The 26,697-nt window shown below is 46.9% G+C and overlaps 1 protein-coding gene across 4 annotated transcripts in view; it reads right to left on the bottom strand.

The window, feature by feature from the left end:
• The window catches only part of JAGN1 (jagunal homolog 1), a 39,712-nt gene extending 13,325 nt beyond the window's left edge, over positions 1-26,387 (bottom strand). Inside the window, exons 1-2 of one of the 4 annotated variants that reach the window (XM_073591969.1) lie at positions 26,265-26,387; positions 5,683-5,786 (exon numbers count right to left, since the gene is read on the bottom strand). In XM_073591969.1, the coding sequence (XP_073448070.1) occupies positions 5,683-5,771 (89 nt within the window). In that variant the 5' untranslated portion in view covers positions 5,772-5,786; positions 26,265-26,387. Of the gene's footprint in view, positions 1-5,682; positions 5,787-11,332; positions 11,357-12,796; positions 13,052-13,073; positions 13,098-26,264 lie in introns of those variants that run through there. The other 3 variants (XM_073591972.1, XM_073591970.1, XM_073591971.1) reach the window with 3 other exon arrangements.
• Positions 26,388-26,697: the final 310 nt, after the last annotated feature.

Consider the following 26,697-nt stretch of genomic DNA (forward strand, 5'->3'; position numbering starts at 1 on the left):
TACGCTTTTTGGGATTTTTTTTACCAAAAATATGTAGCAGAATATATTTTGGCCTAAACTGATGAAGAAAATAGATTTTTTACATTTTTTTTTTATTGGATATGTTTTATAGCAAAAAATATTGTTTTTTTTTTTTTTTTCAAAATGATCGGTTTATTTTTGTTTATAGCGCAAAAGATAAAAACTGCAGAGGTGATCAAATACTACCAAAAGAATGCTCTATTTGTGGGGAAAAAAAAAAGACAAACATTACGTACAGTGTCGCACGACCACGCAATTGTGAGTTAAAATATTGCAGTGCCGTATCGCAAAAAATGGCCCGGTCATGAGCAGAAGTGGTTAATAAAGGTCCAGTGCACATGGAGCCTGTGCAAGCCAAACTCTGGCATATTTTTCCCTGTCTGGGAAGCCCCGGTGCTGTGTACAGTCGCCCATAGACATGAATGGCTGTACTCAGGTATTTGGCTATGTTTGCAAATGGGCGTAAGCAAAAAAACTAGGGCTGTTACGGATTAAAATTTTCATGTTCGATTAATCGAATTTTTTTTTTTAATCGATTAATTTCGATTAATTATAAACGCACATACAGATCAACTACTTTTAGCTTTTGTTATGGCAACGGCCAAAGCCGGACATAGCAGGGGCATGGCTAGGACGTCACACGTCAATCAAAAGCAAGCGCCGCCGTCATGGCAACAGCAGAAGCCGATCCACACGGCAAAAATATCACAGCTTATCAGCCTCTAAGGACATCAATGTTAAAAATGGAGGTTATCAAAATTGCCTACACTCAGCTCACTGAATGATCCCAGTTAACCACATCCATATTTACCATCACTGTCCAGGCTGTCCGGTGACGTCATGGACATCGACGTCACCGGACTCCTCCCCCCTTCCCTTCGTTAGCAGACAGAGGCACTTGGGGAAGGGGGGAGGAGTCCGGTGACGTCGATGTCCGTGACGTCACCGTATCTCCGACGGAACTCCCTGAAGACCCGGAAGCCCGCGGAGGGGTGAGTACTAATCAAAAGAATTTTGATCGATCAAAAAAAATTAACGATTAATCGAGGAATTAATCTTTAATTTCCACAGCCCAAAAAAAAAACAAAAAAAAAACATTTTCTATTTTTTTGCACACGCCTCTACGCCGAACTAATATTTACGTGAACACCAGTATATAACCGAATATGGATAAAGCACAGCCATTCAAGTCTATGGGAGACTGCACCCACCATATGGACTTTCCAGGTAGGGAAATATGCTGGAATTTATATTGCATGGGCCCAACCATCCATGTGCATGAGTCCTAATTCTTTTTTTTTTTTCATATACTTTTCAAGGCATGGACTCTTACACAACATATGAGAAAATGACAGCAAGATAGCCACCAATAAGCACTGGTAGATAAAACGATTCTGGAAACTGTGGGAGGAGACTGTAGAAAAAAGGATTAGGAGGGGAAATTTTCCTTTAAAGGTTTGACAGAGTAAAAATAATAGGCCTGGTCCAATTTCCCCATAAAGCTTCCTGGTTAAAGGCTTCTCTTGTCAACAACTGTTCATGGCTATCACCTTTCTCCGCAAAAATAAAAACACACAAAAATTTTATGAGCGTATACAAAGCTGTGTTTGCATAAAACAGGGAGCTGCTTCGTGTTACCCCAGGCGGTGTTAATACAAAAACAGAGTTATGCAAAGTATTCATGACAAATAAAGCTTTCCATGTGATAAGAAGGTGTGTGGGGACAACTGACAAGAAGACAGCAGTGCCACCAAGTGGTGGTAAATATGTTTACAGCCAGACTGGTGTAGCTCGCTAAAAGAAAAAAGAAAATTACTCAAAAGGATTAAATAATAGGGAAGTCATTAAAAGTAGATATAAAGCCAAATCACAAAAATGTATATGATTTGTAAAGTAATTTCAAAATCAGTTTTTAGTCTTTTTAACCTGCAGATTACATAAATAATACCTGAAGATCCCACCATGAAGGTCCTCGTTCGGGCACTTCCTGTTATAGCGTGACAATGGTGCTCTCGTGTTGCTGCCCTGTTGAATGTCCCAGCTGTGCCAACACCTATTACACAGGCATTGTCCACCGCTGTTGTGATCTGGAATCTGGTTAAGAGCAATGATATGCAGCCAACACTGGCACTCAACGATCTGTTTTTATCCCCCCCCCCCCCCCCCCCATAGCCCTAACTACCCCTGTCTTGAAGTAGTTTTTACTAGTCCCATTAGATTTGACCTACACTATCCACTTGCCTTCAGGAAGGTTATACCTTGCATTTTTTTTTTTACAAATCATTCATTGCATTTTTTTGCTAATCGACACTGCTCTACTTTAACTGGGAATTGCGCGGTCATGCAACACTGTACCCACACACAGAGCTTTTTTTTGGGTGGTACTTGATCACCACTGGATTCTTTTCTTTTTTTTGCGATATATTAAACAAAAAAAAACACAAATTTTGAAAAAAACAAACAATATTTTCTACTTTCTGCTATAAAACATATCCAATAAAAAAAAAATGTAAAAAATCTGATTTCTTCATAGGTTTAGGCCAGAATGTATTCTGCTACATATTTTTGGTAAAAAAAAATCCCAATAAGCATAAATTGGTTGGCGTGAAATTTATAGCGTCTACAAACTATGGTATATATACTGGAATTTTATTTTTATTTTTTTATACTAATGCCAGTGATCAGTGACTTATAATGGGACTGTGATAGTACAGTGGGCAATCTGACAGTGACACTTTGTGGGAACTGACATCACCAGTGACACTAAGACAGTGATCAGTGCTAATAATATACACTGATGCTGTACAAATGACACTGGGAAGGGGTTGACCTCAAAGGGTAATCAAATGGTTGACTGTGTAACTAACAATGCTTGGTGTGTTGGCTGTGTGCTGATTCTACTAAGGGAAGTGACTTTTTTTTATTCCCTGTTTTGTAGGGAAACAAAAAGCGGCACATCCCCGCTGCCAGGACAGAGCTCTGTGTTGTTTACAATCACAGAGCTCTGTCTTGTGATCCACTTCACTGATCCGTGGGTCCTGGCCATCAATCATTGGCCGGGACCCACTGATCGGCTTGTGCTGTAACCAATTACAGCAAAACCAGGGTGGTGCGTGCCACCTACCCGGAAAAGCTGGATCACATCAGATACGTGATCCAACACAGAGAGGCCTCTTTGCCGCCGTACGTACAGCTAAGTGAGGTGATTAGCAAGCAGCTATAGTACTTGGAAGTACTTTGTTGCCTTTAAAACAAACAAAAAAAAAAAAAAACCTTCAATAAAAATAGTAAAAAAAAAAATTATACATGAAGTGGGGCCTTCCCATAATAGTCCCAGCAGGAGAGTGAGGAAACCTGGGTGTAGAAATCTCATTACCAGGGTTCATGAGGTTAAAGTGGTTGTAAAGGCTCAAGGTTTTGTTACCTTTATGCATTCTATACATGAAGGTAAAAAACCTTCTGTGTTCAACAGCCCCCCCCCAGCCCCCCTAATACTTACCTGATCCCCTTCTCAATTCAGCGATGTCCACCAGAGCCTTGCCTCTCTGGGGACTTGCACTCCTGATTGGCTTTTGGCGGCTATTAGCTCCCGCTGCTGTCAATCACAGCCAGTGAGCCAATCAGGAGACGGTGGGGGCGGGGACGAGACACGGCTCCATGTGTGAATGGCCACTCAAAGCTGCGGGTCAGGAGAATGCCTGCTTGTGTGCCAACAGAGCAAGCTGCTTGCTTTGGGGGAACTCGGCAGGAGGGAGGAGCCAGGAGCGCTGGTGTGGGACCGCTGCACAAAGCAGGTAAGTATAACATGCTTGTTATGTAAAAAAAAGACAGGACTGTAAAGTGATTGTAATGTCTCCTTTTTATTTTCTATTAAAATAACAAACATGTCATGCTTACCTTCCCTGTGCAGTTGGTTTTGCACAGAGCAGCCGGATCCTCCTTGTCTCGGTCCCTGGCTGGAGCTCCTGGCCCCTCCCTCCTATCGAGTGCCCCCACAGAAAGCAGCTTGCTATGGGGGCACCCAAGCCGATCTGCAGCTCTGTGTATCTACTCAGACATGGAGCAGCGGGTTTTGGCTTCGCCCCCCCCTCTCCTTATTGGCTGAGTTTGATTAAGGACCAATGGTGCCGCTGCTGTGTCTCAGCCAATCGGGAGGGAGAGTCCCGGATGGTCAAGGCATTCGTGGACATCGCTGGATAGAGATGGGGCTCAGGTAAGTATTAGGGGGGCTGCTGCACATAGAATGCATTAAGATAAAAAAACCTTCTGCCTTTACAACCCCTTTAATATCGCTTTAAGGATGACAATTGGTGGTGTAACTCTCTGCCACCTACTAAAAGCTAAAGTGTCTATAAAACAACATACTGACCTTTAATTAGATTCGGGTTCTTCTTCAATGATGTACTTTCCGACACAAACTGTGACACAAATCTTTGCTCCTGACACAGTGCAGTTCTTCTAAAGAACTCAAATACCGATTACCCAATCCTTAGACAGGTAGAAATGTCACCTGTTTCCATGACTCGTAATTATTAACTGTACCTGCTAGTAAAATTTCCACAGGTATGACAAAGAATGCATTCTTCTGAAATGTTAGTATTTTAATCGAAACATAGCTGGAAGCTGTCTCACGTGATTTGAAGACTTCAGTGGCCCGTGTACATACAATACATTGTATTGAACTTGTAAGCCAGAGCAGTAGTTCATAACATGGTCAGGACAGGCAGCGAGGTAGGTAGAGGAGGACAAAAACAGCAGGACTGCTAAGGATCGATGGATGGGGGGGGGGGGGGCTACTTGGGCTTTTAGCCTTAGGTGCTAAATAACCTTGTCCCAGCAGTGGTCTATAGCATAGACTCAGCTCACTATCCTATAATTGGGGCCAAAACAACCATTATTTTGGAATGGTGCGTACTGTAAATCTGACAAGCCAGCTGTCACATGAAAGCAATTCGGCAGCTGTGCAGCCATTGGATTGCTTACACATGCCCCCCCCCATATGTGTTGGTCTTTATCCACGTGTGCGCATCGGCCCACGGCTGATCTCTCCTCCCTGCTAATGAGCCAGATGCTGCCTGCAAAATGCTTTATTGGAGGATAAGGGAGAAAAATAAGTGTGAAATGCATGACTCCGGTGGGTGTAACAAGATGTCCGCTTGCTGCCTTATCACTGTGGATGAGTGTGGGGATGTAGCAAGATGGCCGTGACGGAATGTCACAAAATCTGACGGGTCGTCTAATCTGACGAAACACCTGGATTTTTTTTTTTTTTTTGTCAGCTGTCAGAAGTAAGCAGAGAACTCTCTGAATTGTTACAGAGAATTGGGGAAATGCTGTTTTAAGATAGGGAGGGGGGTAGACTCGCGATTTTTGATTCTTTACCGTTTAATCGTGCAGCTCTAGAAACCATATAACATTGGCAGGGGTGCTTGCAATAGTCATTTTTTATTCATGTAACCTAAACCTTTAGTTCCAAAAGAAATCTGGAAGTACAGGCAGTTTTCACTGGATTTCTGGCAGGATCGAAAGGTATTTTGTTTTGCAGTGATTGAGCAGAGATCATTGTTAGGGTTTATAAAATGACTGAAGATGTCAGTGATACAATCAGGGAGCAGTTAATACTCTCACTATGTGACCTGTACATGGCGGATATCCTCATACCTCATCTGGTAATGATTAGCCACCCTCTCTCGATGCTGAAAGTCACTTCCATCTGTGCCGCTGGCTCGAGGACCCGCTCGGGAAGCCATTATTCAGTCCAACTCCTACAAGACAGACGGAAATAAAGAGAAGAGCAATGGGTTATGTATTTAATTGCTGTGGTTGTATTAATGGACACACAGGAATGTGTTAGAAATTCAAATATATGTCTAAATGATTGCATATGTATCCTTCTTTAACCAGGTCAGTTTTCAGAGCTGTAGCACATGCAACACTGTACCCAAACTACATTTTTATCATTTTTTTTTTTTAGACAGATAGAGCTTTATTTTTGTTGGTATTTAATCACCACTGTTTTTTTATTTATTTGCTAAACAAAAAAAGAACGAAACTTTTGAAAAAAAAAAAAAAAAAAAAAGTTTTTCTTAGTTTCTGTTGTAAAATTTTGCAAATAATAGGATTTTTTAAAACAGCTTACCTGTAAAATCCTTTTCTTTCGAAGGACATCACGGGACACAGAGCCACAGTAATTACTGATGGGTTATATAGGTATCACTGGTGATTGGACACTGGCACACCCTATCAGGAAGTTCAACCCCCTATATAATCCCTCCCCCTTGCAGGGATACCTCAGTTTTGTAGCCAAGCAATATAGTGTATTAGAAGAGGGGTGGGACCTCTGTGTCCCGTGATGTCCTTCGAAAGAAAAGGATTTTACAGGTAAGCTGTTTTAAAAAAATCCTATTTTCTTTCTCGAACATCACGGGACACAGAGCCACAGTAATTACTGATGGGATGTCCCAGAGCAATGCTACCTGAGGGGGGGGAACCACGACCAAGTAGGGTGCAATCAGACCTGAGGACCCTGTACCGCTGCCTGCAGCACACTACGCCCAAAGGCGATATCCTCATGCCTTCTCACATCCACCTGATAGAATCTGGTGAATGTATGAACTGAAGACCAGGTTGCGGCCTTACAGATTTGAGCCATAGAGGCCCGGTGATGCACTGCCCAAGAAGCACCAATAGCCCTTGTGGAATGTGCCCTGATCTGAAACGGAGGAATCTTCTGTTTCAAACCGTAAGCTTGAATGATCAACTGTCGAATCCATCTAGAAATGGTAGCTTTTGACGCTGCCTGTCCTCTATTGGGACCCTCTGGCAGCACAAACAAAACATCCGTCTTGCGGATCTGAGTAGTTGCCCCTAGATAGGCCTTAACTGCTCTTACTACATCCAACGAATGTAGAGATCTCTCTTCCGGAGAACAGGGATCTGGAAAAAAGGAAGGTAGAACAATGTCTTGGTTTAAATGAAAATCAGAAACCATCTTCGGTAAAAAACTAGGATGAGGGCGTAGTACCACTCTATCCTTGTGTATAATCAAATAAGGCTCCTTACAGGAAAGAGCTGCTAATTCTGATACTCTTCTAGCAGAAGAGATGGCCACCAGAAAAATTAATTTCCTTGTCAACAAGACCAAAGGAATCTGACTTATTGGTTCAAAAGGCCGTTTCTGTAACACAGCCAGGACCAAATTCAAGTCCCAGGGGTTTAGGGGCGCTTTAACCGGAGGATTAAGACGCATCACCCCCTGCATAAAGTTTCGGACCAAAGAATGCGAAGCAAGTGGCCGCTGAAATAATACTGATAAAGCAGAGACCTGGCCCTTGATGGTACTCAAGGCCAGCTTCATCTCTAATCCCATCTGTAGAAAATCAAGGATTCTACCTATGACATATTTCCTGGGATGCCAACCTCTGGATTCACACCAGGTTATATAAGCTTTCCAGACTCTATGATAAATCATCCTGGAAGCTGGCTTCCTTGCATTAATCAAGGTAGATATGACAGGACCTGAGAGCCCACGACTCTTCAGAACGTGGGTCTCAATAGCCAAACCGTCAAATTTAGCGTTTGTAAGGCAGGATGGAACACTGGACCTTGAGATAACAGGTCTGGGCGTTCCGGTAGTGTCCACGGGGAACCTACCGTCATCCTTACTATTTCTGCATACCAAGTCCCTCTGGGCCAAGCGGGGGCCACCAGAAGTACCGACTTCCTTTCCTGCCTGATCCTGCGAAGGAGTCGTGGTAGTAGCAGAATAGGCGGGAATGCGTAAATCAGTGAGAACCGATGCCACGGAATCACCAACGCATCCGTCCCACATGCAAGAGGATCTTTTGTCCTTGCCACAAATCTGTCTATCTTTTTGTTGAATCGGGATGCAAAGAGATCTACATCTGGAACCCCCCATCTTTGGCATATGGCCCAAAAGACGTCGGGATGCAGAGACCATTCCCCTGGAAGTAACTGCTGGCGACTTAGATAGTCCGCCTGCCAATTCTCTATTCCCGGGATGAAAACTGCTGATATGCATGGCACATGCATCTCTGCCCAGACTAAGATCTGGTTCACCTCTTTTTGAGCAGCTCGGCTCCGGGTGCCTCCCTGATGATTGACATAAGCCACTGCTGTGGCATTGTCGGACTGGATCCTGACCGGACAACCCTGTAGCCTGATAGTCCAGGCTTTTAGAGCTAGATGTATCGCCCGGATCTCCAGAATGTTGATGGGTAAGGTCCTCTCTGTCTTGGACCATACTCCTTGGACCGCAGCCTGTTCCAGAACTGCTCCCCAACCTGACAGACTGGCATCTGTTGTTGCCACCGTCCAGGTAACCGGTAGAAAGGATTTCCCCTTCTGCAGGTTTTCGGGTATGAGCCACCAATTGAGGCTCTGACGCACCGCATGCGACAGATGCATCGGAAAGTCTAATGCCTGAACCTTCTTGTTCCAGGTCGACAGAATACTGTGTTGCAGCATTCTTGAGTGAAACTGAGCATAGGGAACTGCTTCGAATGAAGACACCATCTTCCCTAGTAGCCTCATACAAAGGCGGACTGAGGGACCCTTCTTGGTCCTTACTGTCAGAATCAGCTCTCTCAAAGCAGTGATCTTTGCCTGGGGTAGAAATATTTTCTCCTGGCTTGTATGTATAATCAGACCTAAATATTCCAGTCTTCTTACTGGTTTTAGGAAAGACTTTTCTAAGTTGAGGATCCAACCCAGGTGTTCTAGATACCTGACCGTGGTCCTCAAGTTTCCATTCAAAGAGGCTACCGACCGGTCTATCAAGAGCAGGTCGTCTAGGTATGCTATGACAGCTATACCCTGAGCCCTTAATCTGGCCAGAGGAGGAGCCAAGATCTTTGTGAACACTCGAGGTGCAGTGGCTATCCCAAAGGGCAGAGCCATAAACTGGAAATGGCGCCCTCCTACCTCGAAGCGCAGAAACTTCTGATGAGCAGGAAAAATGGGCACATGCAGATATGCATCTCTGATGTCTATTGATGCCAGAAATTCTCCTCCCTGCAGGGTGGGAACTACTGTTCGAATTGATTCCATGCGGAAGGATTGAATCCTTAGGAATCGGTTCAGATCCCTTAAGTCCAAAATGGGCCTGACATCCCCATTTGGCTTTTGGACCGTAAAAAGGTTGGAATAGAAGCCCAATCCCTGGTCCTTTGCGGGAACTATCATAATGACCTCCTGCGACAAAAGTCGCTCTAACGCTAGAAGGAGCGACTGCTTCTTCTCTGGGTCTCTGGGAACATTTGATCTGAGGAACCGAGGAGAAGGGAATTCCTGAAACTCCAGCTTGTACCCTAAGGTTACCGTGGAGACTACCCATCTGTCCTGGAAGTCCTCCTGCCAGAGCTCTGAGAATTGTCGCAGTCTTCCCCCCACTCGAGTGAGCGGGGGCGCCCCCTCATGCAGAGGTCTTAGTGTTTTGCCTAGTAGGCTTCTTTCCCCAGGACTTCTTTTGTCCCTGGGGTTGACTCTTGTCTCTGGACCCCGATGGAGGCGGCCGTCGAGACTGCCTGGAGGCTGAAGCCCCCGGCGCTGGGGAAAGAGTCCGTTTGAAAGAGGGACGCTTACTCTTCTTCTTGACAGGTAAGAGAGTGCTTTTCCCACAAGAGATTCTCTTGATATAGTTATCCAAGTCCTCTCCAAACAACCTTGCACCACGAAATGGAAACCCAGCCAGTAGCTTCTTACATGGTGCTTCGGCTGACCAATTTTTCAACCATAGGATTCTACGTATATGCACCAACCCCAGTGAAAGACGGGAGGTTTGCACGATAGAATCTCTAATGGCGTCAACCACAAAGCATAAGGCCGCTGGAAGGTTAGCAAACCCCTGGGCCTGCTGTTCAGGTAATACTTTGATGACCTGCTTAACATGGTCTCTTAAGTATTGACAGACTCCAATCGCTGCTATTGCAGGTTGGGCCACTGATCCTGCTAAGGAGAAAACATCCTTCAATAGGGATTCCATCCTTTTATCTACAGGATCCCTGAGCATCTGAGCATTGTCTACAGGACAAGTCAGGCTATTATTTATGGAGGAAATGGCGGCATCAATAGCTGGTATTCCCCACATTTTAATAAACTTTTCTTCCATCGGATAAAGTGTTGAAAACTTTCTCGGCGGAAAAAAACGTTTGTCTGGGTGATCCCACTCAGAATAAATAAGCTTTTCAAGTAAAGTATGAACAGGAAAAGCATGTGCTGCTTGGAAAGGTTTCAGTGACCCCAAAGCAGAAGAGGATTCTTTAGCAGTTTCAGGTATGGGCAACTTAAATGTGGAGCGGACCAATCCAGTGAGGATCTGCACTAAGACTTTCTCCTCTTGGGAAGTCGCAGAGGGTCCCTCTCCACCTGAATCCTCCGAAGAGGAATCATCCATCCCATCCCGATCCTCTGAAAGGGATTCATCTCCTTTATCCCAGAGCTCCTCTGTCTGAGGGTCTTGGGGAACAGAGGAAAGCCTAGTGCGTTTTCTTCCACTGAGTGAAGACGTAATCACGGCCATTAATCTTTCCTCTAGACCATTAATGGTTGAGGAAAAAAAACTCTTGTGTAATATATACAGGGGCTGAAGTGCCAGAAGCAGGTGTAGCCCCTGACCCCGATGGCTCTCCCTGGCTAGCCGTCCCTGGCCCATCTTTAGGGGGGAAGGATGCTGCCGACAGGGGGCCCTCAGAACCTGAACGAGATCCCCTAGTGTCTCTGGTTCCTGGGGTGCTTGAACCTCTTCTACCCATAGTGCAAAGCAACAAGGTGTGAGGTATACAAATGAACACTGTCCGCTGAGCGATGTAGTCTGGCTAAAAGCCTTGCTACCCAATGCTCAGTCTGGTGTTACTTCAGTAAATGCTGCCTAGGAGAATGCCTGTGTCCCACCTTACATGCGACCGTCAGCTCTGTGTCTCTCAGAAGGCTGAGTGCACCTGTACAGAGTGCCTTTAATAGCCTGCAGCTGGCCTGAGTGGGAGTCTAAACACTCTGTGCTGACATCCCGCCCCCTCCTCTACCGCCCCCCCCCCCCCCCTCGAGTTTTGAAAAAAACGAGCGCTTCCCGCACTGCCGACTCTCCTGTCATGCTCTGGAGAAAAGGCTGGGGATGGGGGGGGGGGGGAAGGAGGGAGACTGGTAACAAGATTTGCCTGAACGGCTATCTTCAGAGATGGTGGCCATTAGGCCACAGAGCCCGGGTGGTATAACCACTTTCTAGACCCCTGTGGCCCCTCTCTAGCCTGGGGGGGGAACATTCAAACATGAGAAATCCCCCCATCCACCTTACCTGCTTGCAGCCTGCTTGATACGCTGGGACATACACAGCGATTACAACACCTGAGACAATCAGTCAGCATGTGTAGGTTTGTGCTCTTGGCAGCCCCCGGTGGTCACAATAGGCATAGCATGCATTTACCTTAAAGGAGAAAAGCCACTAGAACTCAAAAATTCTGTGGAATCTCCTCTTACCTTATCCAGCCGCAGGGTGCCGTTTACACAGACCCAATCTTCACCTCTCACGGTGGGCTCCGTTTGAAAAAACCGTCAGAGACTGGGGCCCCCATCAGTAGGGGGATCCAACAGTTCTGGGACCGTAAAGCACCTCGCCAGAAATTAGGAAGTTTAAAGCCATTTTCTGATCTGCGGGGTCCAGCTCTCTAAAAAGAGAAGCATTACGGGTAAAACCTCGTTTCTTCGGACACGAGGCCCGGGTACCATTCAATTCGGCCATGAAAAGACACTTTGAATGGATCCGGTTCGCCTGGCTTGCCCCAGTATAGGATCTTAGGATATTCCCTTTGGAGCTCAGCACAGGACATCTTTACACGTCCATCACCTAAGACACTGGCGTAAAAACTGAGGTATCCCTGCAAGGGGGAGGGATTATATAGGGGGTTGAACTTCCTGATAGGGTGTGCCAGTGTCCAATCACCAGTGATACCTATATAACCCATCAGTAATTACTGTGGCTCTGTGTCCCGTGATGTTCGAGAAAGAAAAGTAATTTTTCTCCTACACTGGTGTGTGCTGATCAGGCTGCACTGATGGACTGCACTGATGGGTGGCACTAATGGGCACTGACAGGAAGCACTGATGAGCTCTGATAAGTGGCACTGACAGGAAGCGCTGACAGACAACACTGATTAGGTCTGATAGGTGCCACCGATGAGCAATGACATGCAGCACTGATTACTGATGGGCGATGATAGGCAGCACTGATAGGCAGCAGTGATGGGGGCTGACAGGCAACAGTGATGGGGGCTGACAGTAAGTACTGATGGGCACTGACAGGCAGCACTAATGAGCGCTGACAGGCAAAAGTGATGGGCGCTGATAGGTGGTACTGATGGGGCTGCACTGATGATCAGTATAGATGTCCCTTGTGGATTGGTGCTTACCGGCTCTCCTCTTCTCACGCACTGTCAGCGCGAGAAGAGAACGGCAAATTACCGGCAAATCCTGTTTACACTTTGATCAGCTGTGAGTGGACACAGCTGATCACATGGTAAAGGGCCACCCCGATCTGTGACCAGCTGTGTCCAGAGGACACAGCGATCACAGAATGCTCCCCATGTGCGTTCCTGGTGGGAGGGTTCTGGGAGGATGTCAATAGACGCCCGGAAATGCGCTGTAGCCATCATTCATCAGCAAGAGGTTAAATCTGAAATATATTTTGCCTTCCTGGTCCCCCTCCCCTCATCACCATTCTAATTACATTTTTAAATACAACCTTCCCATTTTTATTACATACCTTATTATAAAGCTACTGCCTCCTCCTACATGAATGAGTAATAGCTGGTTCAGATACAGCCTTGCTTTCAGTAGGTGTAGGTCATACTGCACCGCACGACATTTCTCCAGCAACCAGCTGAAAGTGCATTAGAAGCTACAGCAAGCCTCATTTCCTGGTTGGAGGACTTCCAACATCATCTTGCTTATTCCTCCCCAGCCTCTTTGGCATGTCCCTTTCCTTCACTGGATTTCAGTTTTTTCAATCATGGGGACTCAGTGCCACATGTAGCCGTTACCTTGAGTGATCTGCATCCAAATTCAGCCTACCAATGCACACTCCTCCAGACTGACATCCACCCATCAAGACATTTTGATATTTGCATAACTCCTCCCAAGAGCCAGCCCACTGCTTACATCAGGACTGAGGTCTCGTGAGAGGAGTGCTGAGGCCGGGTGCTGTGCTGTTTTCAGAAAGCCACGTACAGCACCTTGCCAGCCTCTCCCACCAGCCATGAGCTGCTTTTGTTCCATAGAGAAGCACAGAGACCTTAGTGATGACATAGGTAACACCTACATGTGGCACTGAGTCCCCATTATTGAAAAAACTGAAATCCAGTGAAGGAAAGGGACACGCCAAAGAAGCTGGGGAGGAATAAGCAAGATGATATTGGAAGTCCTCCAACCAGGAAATGAGGCTTGCTGTAGCTTCTAATGCACATTCAGCTGGTTGCTGGAGAAATGCCGTGCGGTTTGACCTACACCTATTGAAAGCAAGGCTGTATCTGAACCAGCTATTACTCATTCATGTAGGAGGAGGCAGTATCTGGGGGCTCCTTATTTTAAAGCGGACCTACACTGCATCTGAGCACGACAAACTGAAAACTTTATTAAACTCACTTTTAATATTCAAAACAAAAGCCCCCATCCATCCATGTTTCTATGTTTTATATTTGCTGAGAAATCACTTTGACAAACACACCCCCCCAGCATTTCTGGCGGTGGCCATCTTAAGTAAGGGAAGATGATTCATGTAGCATTTACTTCCTGGAATCCATCTGCCCTTAGCTCGGGCATGCCGGATGTCTGTCAGAATCGGTGACCCATCAGAATATGTAATGGAAGTGACGTTCCATCACAACCGCGATGGCCATCTTGCTACACCCCGCACTCGGCCGCAGTAAGCTTGTGTTCTGTCAGATTAGGCTACCCGTCAGATCTGGTAACGTTCCATCACGGCCATCTTGGTACACCCCACACTCGTCCGCAGTAAGCCTACAGTCAGTAGGCGGCAAGCGGACATCTTTTTACACCCACCAGGGTCTTGCATGTCACACTTATTTTTACCAGTAAACTGAGCTTATATAGTGAAATACACTATTTAGAATTTTAAAAGCAGCGGCAAGCCTTCTGATCTCACAGGTTTGCTAATCTGACAGAACACCGCTGCTTTTAAAATTTAACATCAAAACAGTCAGACAGGTTTCTAAATCGTATTGTATTTCACTACCACTTGCCATCCAGGCCAATTCTGACATTTCTCTCCTACATGTAAAATTCATAATTTTTTTGCTAGAAAATTACATAGAAACTCCAAAAATTATGTATGTTTTTTTAGCAAAGACCCTAGAGAATACAATGGCGGTTGTTGCAACTTTTTATCTTGCATGGTATTTTCGCAGCAATTTTTTTGGAAAAGAAACAGTTTCATGCTTTGAAAAAAAAAAAAAACATTAAAAGTTAGCCCAAATTTTTTGCATTGTGAAAGATGAAGTTACGCCGAGTAAATAGATACCCAATATGTCAACGCTTCAAAATTGCACAGGCAAGGAATTGCAAGGAATGGCGCCAAACTTCGGTATTTAAAAATCCCTATAGGTATAGGTGACGCTTTAAAAATTTTTACTGGTTATATGTTTTGAGTTAAAGAGGAGGTCTAGGGCTAGAGTTATTGCTCTTACTCCAACGTTCGCGGCGATACCTCACATGTATGGTTTGAACACCGTTTTCATATGTGGGCGGGACTTACGTATGCGATCGCTTCTGCGTGCGAGCACACGGGGACAGGGGCACTTTACATTTTTTTTAATTTATCTTTTCTTTTTAAGTTTGACACTTAAAAAAAATAAATAATTTTTGATCACTTTTATTCCTATTACAAGGAATGTAAACATCTCTTGTAATAGGAATATGGCATGACAGGACCTCTTTACGGTGAGATATGGGGTCAATAAGACCCCACATCTCACCTCTAGGCTGGGAAGCTGGAAATACAAAAAAAAAAAACAAAAAAAAACAATAAACGATCTCGGCTTCCCAGCCGAGGCGGCGCCATTTGTTTGAATGCAGAGGTCGGGTGTGATGTGATAACATCGCGCCGGGCCTCCAAACGATCATAGAGACTCCGGCGATCATCTGATCTACTGGAAATCTCTATGGTAAACATCCGGGACCGGCGGATCCGATCTCTGACTCACCGATGGAAGCAGTGAGTTAGTAGAAGCACCGGAGGGTGGAGGGGGATGTGCCCTCTCGCCGCCCATAAGAACAATCAAGCGGCGGAACTGCCGCTATAATCGTTCTTATGGTGTAGGGAATTGCCGGCTGAAAAAGTCGATATCTGAATGATGCCTGTAGCAGCACCCATCATTCAGATATCTCCGCTCAAAGTCAAGGACATCCTATTACGTACCTTGGGCGGGAAGTAGATAAGCTCAGTTTACTGGTAAAAATAAGTGTGAAATGCAAGACTCTGGTGGGTGTAAAAAGATGTCCACTTGTCGCCTTCTGGCTGTAGGCTTACTGCGGACAAGTGAAGGGTGTACCAAGATGGACGTGATGGAACATTATTTCTGTTACCAGATCTGATGGGTCGCCGATTTTGACGGAACACCTGCAGTTAGAAGGCAACAGCGGACATCTTTTTACACCCAGCCAAGTCTGGTATTTCACACTTAGGGTCCTTTCACACTGGGGCGGGGGCATTGTCGGCGGTAAAGCGCCGCTATTGTAAGTGGCGCTTTACCGTAAGTATGCGGCCGCTAGCGGGGGGATTTTACCCCCCTGCGAGCGGCCGAGAAAGGGTTAAAACCACCGCAAAGCGACTCTGCAGAGGCGCTTTGCCGGCGGTATAGCCGCGCCGTCCCATTGATTTCAATGGGCAGGAGCGGTAAAGGAGCGGTATACACTCCGCTCCTTCACTGCTCCGAAGATGCTGCTGGCAGGACTTTTTTTTACCGTCCTGCCAGCGCATCGCTCCAGTGTGAAAGCCCTCGGGGCTTTCACACTGGAATTAAAGCAGCGGCTGTTTCGGGTCGGTTTGCAGGCGCTATTATTAGCGCAATAGCGCCTGCAAACCGCCACAGTGTGAAAGGACCCTTATTTTTACCAGTAAACTGAGCTTATATTGTGAAATACACGATTTAGAAATCCGTCTGACTGTTTTGATGTTGAATTCTAAAAGCAGCGGCAAGCCTGATGATCTCACAGACAGAACACCACCGATTTTAAAATTCATCAAAATATGACTGATTTCAAAATATTTCACTATATAAGCTCAGTTTACTAGTAAAAATAAGTGTGAAATGCAAGACTTGGTTGGGTGTAAAAAGATGTCTGCTGCTGCCTTCTGACTGTGGGCTTCCTGCGGCCGAGTGCGGGGTGTACCAAGATGGCCGTCGCAGTGCAGTGAAGGAATGTCACTTCCGCTACTGAATCTGAGGGGTCGCCGATTTTTATGGAACACAGGCAGGAGGATGTGCTTAGCTGGGAAAACCTTCTCCCCTCTTAGGACGTATGACACTATTTTGGCCTAGGCCAGAAACCAGGAAGTAACTGAAGAAATTAAAAAAAAACAAAGTTTAAAATAAGTAAATGTGACAAACTTTCCTATCTTTTTACTAAGGCTAGCAGCATATGGATTAAAAATAGTTAATATTGTTTGAGGGAGTGAAGTTCCACTTTGAGGAGGGCTTCCGGATTTAATTAGCTTACTAGCCGCAGACCCCTACAACCACCGGGCCAGGGTTGTGAGGATGAGGCCCTTGTCCTTTTCATTATGGGGACAAGATCCTATGTCAGGCGGCATCTCACCCCAGCAAGTTACCCTCTCCCATGTGGATGGCATGTGGTCTTGTATGGTCCAGGAGGGAAACACACACTCATACCCTTCCTCTCCTGACCTGTCAGGTTGTGTACGCCAATATCAGTCTGGTATGGACTTTATTTTCTTTTTTCTTAAAATCTATACCAGGCCATGTGTTTTGGGGGACCACACATTTTTTTTTGTCTGTCTTTTAGATTTCAGACCTTCAGAGGTGCCTTCAGATTTTGCAAGTGGCTTTAACCACTTCAATACCAGGCACTTATACACCTTCCTGCCCAGGCCAATTTTCAGCTTCCAGCTGTCGCAAACTGAATGACAATTGCGCGGTCATGTTATACTGTACCCAAACAAATTTTTTATCATTTTGTTCCCACAAATAGAGCTTTCTTTTGGTGGTATTTGATCACCTCTGCGATTTTTATTTTTTGCGCAACAAATAAAAAAAGACCGAAAATTTTGAAAAAAAAAAAAAAAAGTTTTTCTTTGTTTGTTACAAATTTTTGTAAATAAGTACGTTTTCTTCTTCAATGATGGGCACTGATATGGCTGCACTGACGGGCACTGATGAGGTGGCACTGATGATGGGCACTGATGGGTGCGGATGGACACTGATGGGTGGCATTTCTGGGCATCACTGTTTTTTGTCACAGAGGTGCCAGTCAGTGCCCATTTGTGGGCACTGATTGGCATATGTTGGGCATCAATTTTCACATGTGGATGGCCATGGGGGATGTACCTGGCCATCCACATTTTAGGTGCTTCCCTGGTGGTCCTGGCGGCTTCCCTGGTGGTCCAGTGTGGGCATCAGATAAACAATCGGCGCAGACCCCCCCTGTCAGGAGAGCCTATCGGCGGCTCTTCCTATTTACATCGTGATCAGCCGTGATTGGACACAGCTGATCACGTGGTAAAGAGCCTCCGCCGGAGGCTCTTTACCGAGATCGATGTAGCGGTGTGTCAGACTGATACACCACACCACCGATCACCGTGATGCACGCCCCCACGGGCGCGTGGCGGCTGTTATCCTGCAGGACGTCATATGACACCCAGTCAGGATAACTGAACCACCGCCCGGCCGTCATTCTGCTATAGGCCGGGTGGGAAGTGGTTAAACCTTAGATATAAAATATGAACAAAGCATATACCTCTATAGTGTGTACTTTAGTGTTTCATTTCTGCCTGCTGCTTCCTTCCTCTGCCATCAGCACGAGTCACTTCTGACAAGTGCCAGTCGACAGACCCGCCCCCTAGTCTCCGGAACACCCCCCACCCCCACCCCCACCCCCCCCCCCCCCGTTCGTACTGGGGGGGGGTGCTGGGATGGTCACTGCACAACAAAAACAAAGGTAAGCCTTCTCCCTCCACCTTGGAGAGAGCACAGCTCCCTGGTTGCAGCATGCGCTTCCACCATGGCGGAGGGAACACAATAACTGAATCCATGGTGGAAGAGGAGGGATTTTAAAGCTGCATGTGTTTCCTGGAAAATGGGCGAAGCTGCGCTCTCTCCAAAGTTGTCCTGAAAGGGGATTTGAGAAAAATGTACAGCATGCACTATTTTTCAGCTCAGTGCAACGCAACATGTTTAACCACTTTAGGTCCACCCTGTAGCAGTAGAATATATATATATATATATATATATATATATATATATATATATATATATATACATACATATACACACACACACACACACACACACACACACAGTAGCTCACAAAAGTGAGTACACCCCTCACATTTTTGTAAAAATGTATTCATTCTCTCTCTCTCTACAGTGTAAATTTGCTGTCCTCTCAAAATAACTCAACACACAGCCATTACTGTCTAAACCACTGGCAACAAAAGTGAGTACAACCCTCAGTAAAAATGTCCAAATTGTGCCCGGTGTCATGTGACTCGTTAGTGTTACAAGGTCTCCGGTGTGAAAGGGGAGCAGGTATAATTTGGTGTTATCGCTCTCACTCTCTCATACTGGTCACTGGAAGTTCAACATGGCACCTCATGGCAAAGAACTCCCTGAGGATCTGAAAAAAAGAATTTTTGCTCTACATAAAGATGGCCTAGGCTATAAGAAGATTGCCAAGACCCTGAAACTGAGCTGCAGCATGGTGGCCAAGACCATACAGCGGTTTAACAGGACAGGTTCCACTCAGAACTAAGTTGAGGTCACGTGCTCAGCGTCTTATCCAGAGGTTGTCTTTGGGAAATAGACATATGAGTGCTACCAGCATTGCTGCAGAGGTTGAAGGGGTGGGTGGTCAGCCTGTCAGTGCTCAGACCATACGCTGCACACTGCATCAAATTGGTCTGCATAGCTGTCATCTCAGAAGGAAGCCTCTTCTAAAGATGATGCACAAGAAAGCCCACAAGCAGTTTGCTGAAGACAAGCAGACTAAGGACATGGATTACTGGAACCATGTCCTGTGGTCTGATGAGATCAAGATAAACATATTTGGTTCAGATGGTGTCAAGTGTGTGTGGCAGCAACCAGGTGAGAAGTACAAAGACAAGTGTGTCTTGCCTACAGTCAAGCATGGTGGTGGGAGTGTCATGGTCTGGGGCTGTATGAGTGCTGCCGGCACTGGGGAGTTACAGTTCATTGAGGGAACCATGAATGCCAACATGTATTGTGATATACTGAAGCAGAGCATGATCCCCTCCCTTCAGAGACTGGGCCACCGGGCAGTATTCCAACAGGATAACGACCCCAAACACACCTCCAAGACGACCACTGCCTTGCTAAAGAAGCTGAGGGTAAAGGTGATGCACTGGCCAAGCATGTCTCCAGACCTAAACCCTATTGAGTATTTGTGGGGCATCCTCAAACGGAAGGTGGAGGAGCGAAAGGTCTCTAACATCCACCAGCTCCGTGATGTCGTCATGGAGGAGTGGAAGAGGACTCCAGTGGCAACCTGTGAAGCTCTGGTGAACTCCATACTCAAGAGGGTTAAGGCAGTGCTGGAAAATAATGGTGGCCACACAAAATATGGACACTTTGGGCCCAATTTGGACATTTTCACTTAGGGGTGTACTTACTTTTGTTGCCAGCGGTTTAGACATTAATGGCTGTGTGTTGAGTTATTTTGAGGTGACAGCAAATTTACACTGTTATACAAGCTGTACACTCATTACTTTACATTGTAGCAAAACGTCATTTCTTCAGTGTCGTCACATGAAAAGATATGATAAAATATACAGTATCTCACTTTTGTGAGATACTGAATATGCACACACGTGATCCTACACTTCCGGGTAGGGAGGGCATATGCACGCTGCCGGCACCTCGCTACCACTGTGATTACACACAGCGGAAGCTGATCAGCGAGTGTCCATTGCTCAATGTCCTTCAGCACCCGCAGATTGTCAGGCAGGGACACAGAACTGTAATCTGCCTATGTAAACAAGGTAGATCAACATTCTGAGGGGGGGGGTGGAGTTTGTGTCTCTGCATAGCAGGGAATAAATGTCATCTCTTCCCTCAGTGAAAGCACTTCACACAGTAGACAAACACTGGCTAGGCACACAGTTAACCCTTTGATTGCCCCTGTTAACCCCTTCCCAGCCAGTGTCATTAGTACAGTGACAGTGCATATTTGTAGCACTGATCACTGTATTAATGTCACTGGTTCCCAAAAAGTGTCAAAAGCATCAGTTAATGTCCAATTTTTTTCCACTGCAATATCGCAGTCCTGCTATAAGTTGCTGATCCCTGCCATAACTAGTAAAAAAAAACAAAAATACCATAGTTTGCAGACGTGATAACTTTTGCGCATTCAACATACGCTTAGGCCTGGTTCACACTTATGCATTTTTTAGCACATTTATAGTTTTGCAGAAACACACCACAGTCCATATAACATGGTTTCCTATGGGTCAGGTTCACATCTGTGCATTTTATGGAAAGGTCCAGGGACTTTTTCCTGGTTCCATAGACTTCAATGGATGAAAAGCGTGTATTGAAAAACGCAAAATGCACCTGCAATATGCAAACTGCAACCTGCATAGGTGTGAATCAGGCCTTATTGGGGTTTCTTTTTCACCCAAAAATATGTAGCAGAATATATATATTGGCCTAAATTAATGAAGAAATTTTATTTTTTTATTGGACGTAAAAAATATTGTTTTTGTTTTTTTGTTTTTTAAATTGTCGGCCTTTTTTTGTTTATAGAGCAAAAAAATAGAATTTTTTACTTACCGTAAAATCCGTTTCTCTGAGTTCATTGACAGACGCAGCCTTCTTTATTCAGAACGGTACGATACGGTAGGGTTATATCATCTCCGCAGGAGTAGGACTAGGCAGAACAAAAAAAAAAAAAACCCTGGCTACGCCCATGGGCTGTCCTCCGTCAGTATATAACCCCCTCCCTGCTCCAGGTATTCAGTTTAGTAGCAAGCAGTAATAGAAGTATCAAAAAAAACTCCATAGAGGGATGGGTGCTGTGTCTGTCAATGAATTCAGAAAAATGGATTTTACGGTAAGTAAAAAATACTATTTTCTCATTCGTTCATTGACAGACACACCCTACTTTATTTAGAACGGTAGGGATGCCCCAAAGCCGTGCTGAACATGAGGGGTGGGACAGCGAAAAATCCCAAGGCTAACACAAAAGCCAACCAGGTAACAGGAGCTTCACACAGGACAAGCTGGAACCCAACCTGAACGATACCCCTTCAAGAGGGATTAGATCCTCTTAACAGCAGCCTGCAAAAAGCTTGCGGCCAAAAAAGGCACCCGCAGATGCCAACCCATCCACTTCGTAGAACTTGTGAAAAATGCGAGGCAAACGCCTGAAGACAGAAGGCCCAAGACGCACTAGGCGCCCGAGAAGAATGCGCCTTAACAGGGAAAGCAGGAACTCGATTCCTGACAGAATAGCCCAGAGTCATCATCTGTCTGATCCATTCAGAAGAAGGTCGCAGAAGAAGCAGACAGCCCCTTTCTTGGCCTGTCCGTGAGTACAGAGAGCCTGACCTCCAAAAGACTCAGTGGCTGACAAATACAACCGAATCCTCCAAACCACATCCCGGGCAGATAAGGCAAATTCCTTGGGATGTGTTGCCAGGGACACAAGAAAAGAAACAAAACGTCCTTGTTCAAATGGAAACCCAGGGACAGAACTATAGAAAAGGGCGAAGCACCGGCTAAACCTGGGTAAGGTGAGCGAGAAGATAACGCCACCCTTTTCGACACCCTGTGAGCAGAGGTGAAAGCCACCAAGGGGCCATCTTCCGAGACAGAGTAAGCAGTGGAATCTCCCGATATTGAGAGAGAGGGAGAGAGAGGCTCTTGGAGAACCAAAAAACACCAAGTTCAGATCCCACGGCGGCAGAAAAAAAAAAAAAAAAACGCACCGGTGGAAACAGACGTCTTACCCTTTGAATAAAAGGTACGCACCAGGGAGCGCGAGACCAGGGGATGCTGAAGAGGACCACCCAGGCTGACACCTGGCCCTCGATGTTACTCATGGCGCATTCCTGCTAAACCCCCCGTAAATGGGGGTCGGAATTGGAGCCACCTAGAAAGAACAAGGATGAATGCCCAGTGATTCACACCAGGATATATGCGCTTTCCACACCTGGAGGTTAAAACCTCCTAAAAGATGAACTCCCTAGCCATCAACAGTGTCGGAACTGCCGCTGCAGCTCAATACAGCCAGGCCGTTAAAACCAGTGACTCTAAGGCAGGATGGAAGAACGGCCCTGGGACCATAGAACCTTCCTGAGAGGCAGTCGACAAGGAATGCCGGCAACCAAGCGCACCCGGTCGGCGTACCCAGAACGACTGGCCCTTCCGGGGATAATAGAATGACCGGAACCCCCGCAGCCGTGATCCTGCGTAGAAGCCACAACAGTAGCTGGAGAGGAGGAAAGGCATGGGGAAACGTCACTGGTCCCATGGGCCAGCAGAGCAACCTGTGACCTTACCAGAAACTTTGGTACCGTCCAGTTGAACCAGGACACAATGAGAACTACCTCATGAGTGTCCCGGCAGGACCCGAAGAAACACGGCCCGGTGAAGGGCCCATCCGTGGTCCTACCCTCATTCCACGTCTGGAATGCATACACTGGAAAAGGGCCGGATGAAACTTCTGCCCACCGGGGAATACTGGCAACAGCCAGGGCCGCCACAGCCTATTTGACCCGCCCTGGCGAAGGGCATAAGCCATTGTGGTTGCCTTGTCCGACTAGAACCGTACCGGGAGCCCCCGAAGTCGACCCATCCATGATCCAGACTTAGCCTGATCGCTCGAAGTTCCAGGATATTACCTGGTAGTCCGGATTCCACCAGTGTACAATGACCCTGAGCAGAGCTCAGTCCCAGGACATCCTACCCAGATCGACTAGCATTAGTGGTCATCCTGTTTAATACAAGGGGAGAAAGGATTTATCCCGCCGAAGAACCGGAGAGCGAGCCACCAGACCAGGGAACCCTGGTTTCCTAACTCAGCCGAATCCGACTGTCCCGAGACCTCGGGCATTTGTCTCATATGCCAGGATCTCCCCGAAGGGAGCTTGTATGGAACTGCGCAAATGGAATGGTTTCAAAAAGGTAGAAACTCTCAGATCCAACGCCCACATGCATGTCTGCTGAGGACAGAAAAATAAAAAATGCAGCATGCAATTTCTGGAGTTTGCCCAAGAGAAGAAAACACGCTGGCCAGAGCTGAAGCTCGGGCTTAGATAATCCGACGTTCTGGAAGGACCCAAGCAGACTTCAGATAGTATAGATGTCTACTGAAATCAGTCAAGGTCTGTATAGAAACTACATTGTCCCTCGGGGGAGCCGAGGAATGGCAGAAGAAGATCGTCAAGGCAGCCAGGACTGCAAACCCCCACAGATGCAACCACGCCTGATCCGGGGCCAACACCTCGCGAATACCCGAGGAGTGGTGGCCAGACTATGCGCTGATCATGCGCCGCACCCACAGCAAAAGAGAGGAAGTGCTGGAGTCGGGCACATGACGGAATGCGTAAACAAGCATTCGTGATATTGATAGAAACCAGAAGGTCCCCATGATGAGAGGTGCTACCGCCGTGCTAACGGACTCCATCCATCCTGACCTCCTGTACCCACACAAGGCAGGACAGGTCCTTAACACGGTCCGGCAGTAGACGCCCATTGGAAGTATTGACATCCAGGGGAGCCCCCAAAATACCTGTCTAAGCACCACTGAGAAGCTCAGCACCAGGGGAACTACGGCCAAGAGGTGTAGCTGACATACTGCAGTGCCTAGACCATAGGTCCAGCAATGCAGCAAAGGTAGGGAAATTCCCAAATGGGTACCTCACAGCAAGCGTTTTTTTTTTTGAAACACAAATGCACTCTAGACCCTCCCAGTCTTTAAGGACAATATCGTCAAGATAAGAGGTAAAAATGGAACGCTTTCGCCGCGCAAGACGGCTTATGAGGTATCGTCTCTCCGCCGCAGTCACCGCTGCATCCCCCAACTTGAAACGTTCCTACACAGATGTAATAAGTGCGATAACCAGCGCTTTTTCGTGCCCTACTGCGGTCATCCTCACTCCCTGACAAGATAGGGAGTGTGGCCACCACCCCACAAGGTGGGCCATGTCCTCAGAGACAGACAGAGGGGGGAGAGGAGGGCGACAGTGCCTTATACTAGGCTATATGCCTAAGAGCTACCCCAAAAAACATAGAGGGAGGGGGCCACCAACTGGAACCCCCCCCTCCCGCCCTAGGTCCACATATGCAATGTCAACCGAGGCCCCTCACAGAGGCACAGACCAAGGCCCCTTTACAGGGGGCACCAAACAGAGCCCCAAACAGGGGGCGCAGACCAGGGGCGCCTCACAGGGGGCGCAGACTGGGGGCCCCTCACAGGGGGCGCAGACCGGGGGCCCCTCACAGGGGGCAAATAAGTGGAAAAGGGGAACCTTGTCCCAAAGCCCCTAGGCCGGGAGCCTGGGCCTCACCCGGGATAGGGGGGGGGGGTGGAGGAGAAGCCCGGAGGAACCAACCACACCAGGGAGTACCCGTGCCCCACACCACTCCGGGGAAGGAGAGGAGGGGACCCCTTACTTACCTCTCCAGCAAAAAGTGCGGGTAACGCTCCCAGACAGATCCTCCTCGCCACCGAAGCGGGGGGGGGCTGTTGGCCATGAGGAACGCTGCGACACAGGCCAAGACCTGGTCGTATGCGACCTCGTGAGACATTTAACTCGCAGGGCCAGCCCCTGTCCAGTGTGGCTATGTCGCGGCCGACCTAGCGCGTAGCTGTGGTCTGCAAGCACTCGCTGGCCAGACTGGGGTGACCATTGGATCAAGCGCCCAGCCCGGCAGTTGATTGTAGATCTCACCGAAAAAAATCCAGGAAAAAGAGAAAATAACAAAAAAAATTCCCAGGACTAGAGATCCCAGCAGGGAACAAGGTCCTGACTAGGCAGAAAAAAAACAGAATACCTGGAGCAGGGAGGGGGTTATATACTGACGGAGGACAGCCCATGAGGCGTAGTCGGGGTTTTTTTTTTTGTTCTGCCTAGTCCTACTCCTGCGGAGATGATATAACCCTACCGTATCGTACCGTTCTGAATAAAGAAGGCTGCGTCTGTCAATGAACGAATGAGAAATTAAAACCGCAGAGGTGATCAAACACAACCAAAAGAAAGCTCTAATTGTGGGAAAAAAAGGGCAAACATTTTATTTGGGTAGAGCGTCACACAATCGTGCAATTGTCAAAGTAACGTAGAGCCGTATCGCAAAAAAAAAAAAAAAAAAAAAAGTGGCCTGGTCATGAAAGTGTGAGTCAAGGGGGTAAATGCATTGCTCTGCAAGGAAATGAAGGCAAAATAAAGAGAAATGCAACGAATGTAAACCGCACGTGAACGCATTACAACACGTTACAAAAAAAACTCACGTTAATGCCTGCACTGCGGTGTGAATGAACCCTCAAAAAATGCCGTGTTTGAAAAAAAAAGAGAAGCTAGAAATGTTGCATTAAATGCGTATTGTGTCACCCAATAACGCGAGTTGTGTTAGGGTGGGTCAGTCAATCACAAAGTATTTTCAGCAGCGCACATTAACGCATCACTGCGCTGTAATCAATTGGCGAGGTGCGTTTGGGTGCCCGATATACTGAATGCCACCAATGCATGCAACGCAATATGGTGAGGGAGGGCTTGATTTGCAGAGTGACAGGTTGCTCTGCCCAGCTCCCCTGTGCCCCATATACTCTGCAACCTGCCCCCTCCCCCATACAATCTGCACCCCATACACTGTGATCTGCCAGGCTCCCCATAGACATCTTGTCCCATGCGGTATTTACTGCCCACCTCCCTGTCACTGCATCACCATTATCACCCCCTATCCCGGCGCTGGACGCCCCCCACACTCTCAATAAGGTGACTGTTTCCACCACAGACTCACCTCCCAATTTCACAGCCGAATAATGGCTCACTCAGCGCTGCACCATGACCACTTCCGGTTTCTGGGCGGCGCCATCTTGCTACTCCCGGAAGTGGTAGTCAGCAGCTGGGCAGGAAGTGGGTGGCAGGAGGGGGTTCAGTGAATGAATGTGAGGGGGAGGTGTGTTCTAGGAGTACTGGATGGCTGTAGCGTCTCATTAGGACATGCTGAGACCTGTGTTCCCCCAGGCAGCTTCAACTCCGTATTTTGGGTCTTCTGTATGCAAGGAGAAATGAGGAGAGGATGTGTGGTTGCCCATAGCAACCTGGCAGACTCCTGTCATTTCCTGCTCTGCACTGTTTGTAGCTGACTGGTTGTTAACACAGATAAAACATGAGTTATATATATATATATATATATATATATATATATATATATATAGCCACACCCATAC

Source organism: Aquarana catesbeiana, linkage group LG07 (genome assembly GCF_042186555.1).
Source record: "Aquarana catesbeiana isolate 2022-GZ linkage group LG07, ASM4218655v1, whole genome shotgun sequence".
In the NCBI taxonomy this organism is placed as follows: Eukaryota; Metazoa; Chordata; class Amphibia; order Anura; family Ranidae; genus Aquarana; species Aquarana catesbeiana.